This window comes from Biomphalaria glabrata, chromosome 12, assembly GCF_947242115.1.
Source record: "Biomphalaria glabrata chromosome 12, xgBioGlab47.1, whole genome shotgun sequence".
Classification (NCBI taxonomy): Eukaryota; Metazoa; Mollusca; class Gastropoda; family Planorbidae; genus Biomphalaria; species Biomphalaria glabrata.
Genome location: NC_074722.1, coordinates 9,827,676 through 9,837,593, shown reverse-complemented (window position 1 = coordinate 9,837,593; position 9,918 = coordinate 9,827,676). Strand labels below are relative to the sequence as shown.

General features: G+C 39.2%; 1 protein-coding gene across 2 annotated transcripts in view; it reads left to right on the top strand.

Moving 5' to 3' along the window:
* Positions 1-4,139: 4,139 nt before the first annotated feature.
* LOC106070267 (uncharacterized) overlaps positions 4,140-9,918 on the top strand; it is a 38,396-nt gene continuing 32,617 nt past the window's right edge. For both annotated transcript variants that reach the window (XR_008774011.1, XM_056005922.1), the window contains exons 1-2: positions 4,140-4,611; positions 9,301-9,475. Coding sequence is in view for 1 of the 2 variants with exons in the window: in XM_056005922.1 (XP_055861897.1) it covers positions 9,348-9,475 (128 nt within the window). In the remaining variant the exon portion in view is untranslated. The remainder of the gene's footprint in view (positions 4,612-9,300; positions 9,476-9,918) is intronic.

Genomic DNA, 9,918 nt, shown 5'->3' with positions numbered 1-9,918 from the left:
GAGCTAGGATTTGAAGGTCGTTAGATGAACGGCTTTGCTGAGTGGCATTAGGGTCTACTAATTTCAAGCGTATGTCTGGGGTTGTTGGGCGACACCAAGGGGGAAGGGGATGAAAGCGTTGAATGTTTTGTCTGTTGGTAGAGAGGCCAGCTTCATCAGATAGTCTAGTGGCATGATGCATAAAAGACTGCATCTGGATACGTCTTCTGCATCTCCAACCATCCACTAGTTTTCTAGCTGGGAGGTATTCATCCAGCCTTTTATACCGCTCATAGCAGGTCAGTACTGACCTTTCCCTCCTAAGGGTTAGTGGAGCTATATTAGCCATTATTTCAGCCGCATTCACTGGACTTGTCCTAAAGGTTCCACAGACAAATCTTAGTGCTTGGGACTGTATTTTATCAAGTTGTTCAAGAGCAGTCCTAGAGCCATAAATTTGCACAGGTAGGCTGTAGTCTATCTGTGATCGGACTGCTCCTAAATACAGGGATCGGAGCATGTCTGCTCTGGCTCCCCACTTCGTGGATGCCAGCTTCCGCACAATGCAAAGTTTCCCTGAGGCCTTTCTTACAACATCCTGGATGTGCTCACACATTTTTAGTTTGCGATCTAAAGTTACACCAAGGTACTTGGGTAGCTTTTCCATGCTGAGAGCCACTCCGTTGAGGGAGAGCTGGAAAGGTTGCCCGAGAATGCCAGTCCCGAGCGTGAACAGAGAATAGACCGTCTTGGAGGTGTTTATTTCTAGCCTCCATTTTTGTGTGTATGAGCAGAGCGTATGGAGGTCCTCCTGTAGCACTTTTTGTATAGAGGATGCGCTCCTTCCGGATTTCCAAAGGACAATATCATCAGCATATAGCAGCTTTTGGCATTTTAGCTGAGCCGGTAGGTCATTTATGAAGGCCGTGAAAAGGGCGCATGACAGGACGGAGCCCTGGGGGAGGCCGTGCTCGAGGGTCATTTCCCCTGAGACTTCTCCGTACATCCTTGTTCTTATTGTACGCTCTTGTAGGAAGTCTCTAATCCAGTAATATATCTGTCTCCGCACCCCCACGGCTCTTATCTTATGAAGCAAACCAGGCCGCCATACTTTATCATATGCCTGTTTTAAGTCAATGAAGACTGCGTATGTGCTTTCGGTCCTTTGGAATCCATCTGCTACGCTCTGCACAAAGATGTTGACTTGGTCTATAGCGGACATTCCAGCCCTGAAACCAGCCTGTTCTGGAGCTATAAGACGGGCACTCTCAAGGTACCAAACCAGACGCTCATTTACCATTTTTTCAGCCATCTTTCCCACACAAGATGTGAGTGAGATGGGCCTGTAGCCCTCAGCAGTGGAAGCATCTTTTCCCTTTTTTGGTATAGGAATAATGGTGGCACGTTTCCAGGCCCTGGGCAGATGACCATCTGCCCAGGTTCTATTTACGAATGCCAAGAGCACGGCCCTTCCTTTCCCCCCTACATGTTTAAGCATTTCGGGGGTAATACCATCCTGCCCAAAAGCCTTTTTAAGCTGGCATTTCCTTATGGCAGCATTAAGCTCGCCTATCGAGAATGGGGAGTTCATCGTTCCCTCAGCACTTTCGGTCTGTGGTTCCTTTCGGTCTTTTTTTTTCATCAGCTTTGCGAGCTTTATCAATGGTTTTGGACATTGGGGACTTCTTGGCAGCCTTGTTGATCTTGGCAAAATATTTGTTCAACAAGGTGGCAATTTTCTTTTTCGATGAAATGGTTACCCCACTCGGTGAAGATAATGGGGTTGCTGTTTTCGTACGCCCAGCATTTTCGAGATTTCTCAGAAGACTCCAAGCCTTAGAGCTATCCCTTAGGTTTAACCTTGCACAGGTGTTGGTCCAACGTTCTCGTTTTTCCTTGTTAACAGACGTTTTGACTAGTAGGCTGAGTCTGTTGTATTTCTGCCTGAGTGTTGGATTGTTTGGGTTCTTTTGGACCTTTTTGTATGCCCTTCTCCGAGCCATAACAAGTTTGTTTTTAATAACATAGGTCTAAAAATACTACACTTAAGGCTTACAAAAAAAAAATTTAAATAGCGCTGTCACATCCAATATTTGATGGGCTGGTTTATCTGGTAATGCCCGGGCCGATTTTGATACCCAGTCCGCCCCTGGTTGTACTGGCCACATAACACCATAGTTAACCATTGACCATAGAAATATGTGCTTTACATTATCTGCCTGTGTAGATCACATAGTCTAAAAGGGTTGGCGACCTATACATCAGGCAGAAGCACAAGCAGAAGTGTGATGATGAAAAGAATCAGAGATGTAGAAGTGCACTGCTGCCAGATGTATTATGAATTACAATATTATTCTTGTACCGGTAACATTCTGTTGGTGTTCAGTTGTTAGGCCAGACAGCTTAATCGTAAATAACAAACGAATATTCACATTTGACTAGAGTAACTGCATTTAGAAAGCCTTCAAAAGAGAAGACTTAAAAGTAACAGTAAAGTTATCTTCAAATACAAAAACAAATCCTAATAAAATACTCAGAAAGACACAATGTCACTTAGCATTAAGCAGCTATTGCATTAACTTTATTTTTTAGTTTTCTGCAACGTCAAGGTTCATTGTCGACGGGTTCTTGGAACAAGCATGCTTTCTTGCCTTAGAAGCGATGTTAATTCCTTAAAAAGGAGCGAATTTGTTTCTAGTTGATTACTAAATATAGTTGAGGTAGATAATAAAAAGTTTTACAAAGGACGAGGAAAGTCAGTTGTAGTTATGAGCTTGAATGAAGAGAGTTAATTGTTTAATTGTATTGTTCATTTATCATTTATTCATTGGCCTCCTTCAGTCATAGAACAACTATGGTTCATCTCAGAAGACACTTCCTCATGCGGCTATGGAGCCCTAGTTTGGAGAGACACTCCCGTCCACAAATATCGCAGGTTAAGCTGGCTTTTGCTTCGGTGGTAGAGGAGCTGGACGTTTTTCGGATAGTACGTTTTTCTTCCTGTATTGTACAGTGTGTATATTTTATTAAAGTAATTCCTAGTTCCTGAATTAAAGCTTTGTATTTATTTAAATCTCCGCATAACGATTTGTTTGAATGTTCACTAATTGTTTTAAAATAGAAATCTACAATAAATCATAACACCAGAAACACATTGTCTGATCAACACAATCTTATTATAACATCAAGACATCTTCACATCTATGCACTCAAATACAAATGATCCTTACAAACAAAGGCGCATTCCTCGTTCCATATGCTAGGACAAATTTGTATAAATGCTCCTTCTTCCCTAGTGCTATTAGAGCATGGAATGGGTTGCCTGAGCCAGCCAGGAAAACCAGTGACTGACAGAATTTAAGTCATTGATTAATATGCATGACTAAATTGACCTAGGAACACGTGTAGGACGTAAACATCATCATCTTCTTTTTTTTTTTTTTTTTTGAAGTAACGTTTCTAATTTATAAGATAAGATAAGCAATGCATTACTCAGTTGAAACTACACGTCATTCTGTTACTCGTCTCCTGTCTGTCCTTTCTTCTTCAATTGTTATACCCCCCCCCCTCTCCACATTTATACCCTCTCGAATGCGACGGACTTTCTAATGGCTACTTCAGAATCTATTCAGCTTACACTGACCTATACAAACACATTTTTAGCAAATTATCTGCCACAATTTTACTCAAGGTTAGATCCAAAAAAAAAAAAAAACACACACACACACACACACACACACACACACACACCATAACACACGTCTCAAGAGTAAATGTTCTATTGCAGGACAATAAAATGTAGTTTTAAACATTTTAGTTGTGGGGATGTGCTACCTCCCGCCTTGTTCATTTTTTTTTTATTTCCAGATAAATAGATATGTACAAGAAAATCTAACTCTTTGAAGTCATAAGTCAATTTCTAGTGTTTTATGACAAATAGTGCTATTCATTGGCTCAAACGTTTTAAATACCAGTATTCATCTTAGTTCAGCGTCCTCGTGGCGTGTTCTATTAGTTATCTGTAGAGACCTATAAGGGACTTAACATTCTACTACTTACTTGTAGATAAAAATAAAAGAGTAGCATCCCTTGAAGTGTTAAAAATATTTATAAAAATCGGTCAAATAGTAGGTCAAAGTTCGTTTTATTTTTCCTTGACACAATTTAATCTTGTTTTGTGCAGTTCTTCAGTTTGGATGGCAGATTTTTTTCCTTATCCTTTTGTTTTTTTAGTGTTGCATGTGTTCTAGAAGTGCCTCCGAAGCCAACACGGCCTAGTTTTAGATCTAAATCTATTGTCGTACAAACGCATTTATAGTAGATTAAGTAGTTATTCAGCAGTTGGACTAGATAGTATAGATCTGGTAAGAATCTAGTCTAGGACTAGGATATATTTCTGTTGCGACTGCTAGAGATCCAGATCAAAATTAGCTCTGAATCTATTAACTGGGTTACTGTGTTAGAGCGTCTTTGAACAAGTTAACACTACTGCAACAATGCAAATGGAATGCACGATTCAATGATGGAATTTTAACTTTGCAGACGTAAACTCTTTTCTTTTTTTCATATATTTCAATAAATGGACTAATGTTTTTGTTGTGGCGATCAGAACAGCGAGTCTGATCTTTTAATGTAAGTCTAAACATTATTGTTAATTTTATATAATTTTAGTTATAAACCTAGATCTATAATTAATTATATGATCTATATACTTTATAGCCAATATAGGCTACTTATATAGATGTTTAGATCTACATCTAGAATCGAATTACTATGAATAATGTGGAGTATTAATTCGTATTACTAGATTATATTTAGTATTAGAATTAGATCTAGATGTAGGCCTACTATATTATTACTATTAATATTATTAATTTACAGAATATTATCTTTACTTAGTAATCTACTTTCAACTTTGGTGTCTTAGGACTTAATCTAGATCTAGATGTACTATTACATTGTAAATGTAATAAATCTCTGGGAAAAAAAAGCAGGTGTTTACAGGATATCACACAATAACAGCTTCTTCATAAGCCCCTTATAGGCCCTATAATCTAGACAAAGACTTCAGACAAAGACTGTTGTCCGTCAAATTTAACATTCCGTATAAACGTATAGCCTCTAACAGTGCACGAGCCAAAGCGCACCTTCCGCACTAACTTGGATGGCATTAACGTTGTGCAAGGCAGGGTTATTACGTAAACACAAATGGTGTTGCACTGACGAAAGAGTGTGCAAATGTACATATAACACCAGTATGTTACAGTTGTGCAAGGCAGGGTTATAACCATATAGATCTAATAACAAACTATTATATAGTGTTTAAGAGGGAAGACATATTAGGAACTCCATTTATTACGTAAACACAAATGGTGTTGCACTAACGTAATAGTGTGCTAATGTACATATAATATCAATATGTTACAGTTGTGCAAGGCAGGGTTATAACCATATTTTAGCTCTATTAGTCACTCATTAGTATGCATGACTATAGATTGACCCATGGATACGCTTAGGACATAATTATCTTCCCTTTTGAAGTAGCGTCTTCTTTTCATTGAAGTAATGTCTGTATTTTGTAAGATAAGATAATTATTGTGTAATTGAGTTGTATTTACTTTTTGCGCGTGTGTGTGTGTTAGTTTCTCAACTTTTCCACTTAGTAAAAAAAAAAGCTGTTTAGGTGAGCGTAACCAAAGACATAATCAAATCCTTCATAACTGAAGTAGGCCTACTGGTCGACATGTTTTTTTCGTTAATCCAGTTAAAGAATCAAGATATAAAATTTAGATACCTGTAAGGCTGTAGAGTATCAATATTGTTAGTAATCATAGACTATCACACACATCCATGGGCGTAGCCAGGGGGGGGGTTCTTGGGGTTCAAACCCCCCCCCCCCGAAATGAAATCCCCCCCCCCTGCGGGGGGGGGGGCGGAATTAAGTGACTGATTTTTGCTTTCATTTTGTTTATTTTAGGTGAGATTTTAATACTAAATCATCACTTACCACAGCACAGCCGAGGCAGTTATGAGTTAAAAACCCTCTACCAGGAGGTTTTGAGTTTAAATCCCCCTACCAGGGGGTTTTGAGATTTTAAAAACCCCTATCAGGGGGTTTTGAGATACAAATCCCTCTACCAGGGGGCTTTGAGTTTAAAACCCCCTACAGGGGGTTTTGAATTTTAAACCCCCTACCAGAGGTTTTTGCAGTTAAATCCCCCTCTTCTATAAAACAAAACAAAAAAATGCAAACAACAATCCCCAAATTCCAACAGCACAAATGAGGAAGATTTTGATTTTAAAACCCCATCCAAAATTTACGATAACCCCATCTTCTATATAAAAAAAGCAAATTACTGACTCAAAATTCTATGAGCGTAGCCAAAGGGGTTTTGAGTTTAACCCCCCTCCCCCTTCCAGTTGGGGTTTGAAGCTAAAAAGTACCTCTTCAATATAAAAAAAAGCAAATTACACACTATAAAATCTATGAGCGTAGCCTAAGGGGTTTTGAATTTAAATCCCCCTCCTCCAGATGGCTTTTTCTTTAAAGTTTAAAACCCCTCCACATGGTTTTGAGTTTAAAATTCCCCTACAGAGCGTTTAGAGTTGAAAACCTGTCTCTTCAATATTATTTTAAAGCAAACTACAGTCACCAAATTCTATGATCGTAGCTAAATGGGGTTTTGAATTAAAAACAAAACAAAAAAAAAAACCAGAGATTTTTTAGTTTAAAACCCCTCAACAGATGATTTGACGAAAAAACTTTCTTTTTCGATATAAAATCTAAAGCGAAATACAGGCATGTAATTCCAAGAGCGTAGTTAAGAAAGGTTACAAATTTCTACCAGTGGCTTGGGCTCCATTAATTAAGTGTGAATAGTCTTCTGCCGAAATTGAAAATCATTAAATGTGTCTCAACAAAGATGGCTAAGACAGATTTTAGGAGTCAGTCACAGAGATCGAGTCTAAATCAAAGAAATCATATGTCGAACTGGGAGTCGAATCCTTAGTAAGGTTGTGACAGAGCGTCGCATGAGGTTTTGCGGGACATGTTTTCCGACAAAATGAATTACGCAAAATAAGAATTGCGGAAACAGCTTGCCGGAAAATGCTACGAACGGCGCGAGAGGGTTTAAAGTCAGTAAGAATAGCACATTAGGTTTTTGAAATAAAACTTTAGCAAGATAATGCACTGTAGATACCTCAGAATATGCATTTTGTTGGCTTTCAATACCAGAAATAGTGCTCGGCTAGCAAGGGCGGGGAGTCTACAATAAACAATAAACGTCTTCCGAAAGGGGCAGAATGTAATAAAGATTAATTATGTACACACACACACACACATAATTTTTTTTCACGGGGGGGGGGGGGGGGGGGAGGGAGGGGGGAATTCCCCCCCCCCCCCAAACCCTCCCCGAAAAAAAATCCTGGCTACGCCCATGCACACATCTATATGTGTTATAACAATGTGCCCATCTGTTCATCCATTTATGTTTCGGCCTCATTTAAGTTGACCTTTTACATGGACATTTATTCCAAACAAATATCTCAATGTTTATTTTAAGGGTTTTTCTAAACAATGATTTTTTTTCTTGTTATTTATTGATCTCTATAATAATTGTGACAAAACCACACAAGACATGTATCCCATGAATGAAGACCAGGTGTCTTAGTGCCAAGTTTAAATCAATACCGTCAGCATTGTCCCGAGACTTAATTTTAACATCGCCATCAACAAAGTGCAAACTCATTTGTTCATTGTGTGTGCCAAAACATGATGCTAAGTTTATTATTTATTTACACTATATAATTAAATGTTTTTGTACGTAAAGGACTTGTGCACGCCCCCCCCCCCCAAAAAAAAAAAAGGATTTTTATCTACTTTTTGAAAACATATTTTATTTGGTATTAGTAGCAAGTTGGTATTGTCATGTTTAACTGTTGGCTTACACTTGTTGTCAGCTGTCGCCTCTTTTTGTTTAAGAGTGTTTAGCACAGTCTGTGTAGGGCCCGCTAGCGAAAGAGGAAAAGCCCAAACAAAAAAAAAATCTTTACACATATATGCTCGTTCCTGTAGAGTAAAAAATAAATAAACTATATTCGTGATCCTTCAGTATAATATGAATAAAATAGAAGAGGATGGCTGAATAAATTAAAATTAAGCCAGCTCTCCGCGATATTTAGTGAATGTTTTGGACGAAATCAGTTTCCTTCTTGTAGGCCTAGATCTACATCTTCTGATTCACTATCACTTAGAGGTGAAACTTGCCCAATCTAGTGCTGTTCAAAACACATTGGTTTGTGGCGGGGAAGGCTCATGATCCTCGAGTTTCCTCTCCGCATCCTACTCTTATCACCTCCCCCCCCCTGTTATCACTCTAGTAACCTCACGTCCACAACAAATAGAAAACATAACTTTATTGTAATGAAAGTAGGTCAAAGGTTACTCCACAAGGAGGGTTGGACTGTTTGTTAAAGGTTGTTTTTTTTTGAGACGCATGCCATTGAAAGCATCCAGGGCCAACCTTATAGTAGTAAAAAAAAAATAGAAGAGGGGCCTCGCAAGCATCCATTAAATTAGGCTCCGCTATTTGTAAGGCCAGCCCTGGAAGCCACCTATTTTGAACTTGCCCAGATTCTAAGACCAGCGAGAGAAGCCCTGATGGTGACCATAAGAACCCAATGAAATCTGACGAAGCTGTTGAGGGACATTTGCAAGCTGAGAGATACCAGCCAGGTCCGGACCCAACAGACGTTGGCCCAGCTGACAAGACTGGAGATGAAAGTCCTGATGGTGGTGAAGAAAATCCAAGGAAACATGACGTTGAAGTTGGTGGACATTTGCACGACGAAAGTCATCCACAAGGTCTGAAACCAACAATTGATTGGCCCGATAATGAGACGAGAGAGAGAGGTCCTGATGATGATGAAGAAAGCCGAATGGAGCCTGAGGCCGAAGATGAAATGGAGTGTTACCAACCAGCCCCACGAGCATGCCCTCCAGACACGGCTGAAGATGATGACTTGTCCCACCATTCCCTGTCCTGTGGTTTCATTAGAATCTCTTCAGCATACATAACCAAACTACCCGCCCTCCTTTACTCATGGTTACACCAGAAACACATAAACTCCATAACATTTGGCACCCAGTATTTTGTGGTTTGCAGTCTGTTAACATTTAATGCTGGTATTTTAGCGAGGTGTTTGAAATCCCCAAAAAATCCCATCACATCAATGGATCACTCCCTGGTCTTTAGGGTTTATCACGCCCATCTGTGTGCACTAAGTATAAGTTTCTTATAGATCTTCATTCTGTTATAGGTATTTGTGAGGGACTTTTCAGGCGTGACGGATTAGGTGTGAAAAAGATGGCAGCCGAACAGCGGAGGCTCAAAGAGGACAAAGTGAAGAGCAAGCGGTGGAAAAAGTGGGGGCCCTACCTGGCCGAGAGGCAGTGGGCCACTGTAAGAGAAGATTACTCTAGTGATGGTAACTGGTAAGTACTTAAAACAGTTATATTTCAAAGTCTGAAATAATCGCGCTAGCTTCTATTGTACATCTCGGATTTCTAGGAGACACACTGACTGTATGATCCAGTGCTGTATTGTGTATAGATTATAGAATCTACTGCTAGTGTCAGCATCTTTTCTTACAGGAAGTCGCCGTCCCTCGTTGTTTTAGCCATATGTTGGAAGATTATAGATCTATATTTTGTTGCACATAATTGATTATATTATATCTGAAGAAAGAAAATTTGATTCCTAAATATAGCGTTTGAACTGATCCTGCAAAGTTACTTCCACCTCCTGTAATAGAAAGACTACAGAGTTGTTTTTTTCTGTTTATTATCGGAAGAGTATTTCTGAATAGTATTCTCCTAATGGTCTTTCCTGTTATAAACAGAATATTTGCCCCTTTTTGTGTCCTCATTAATAACAC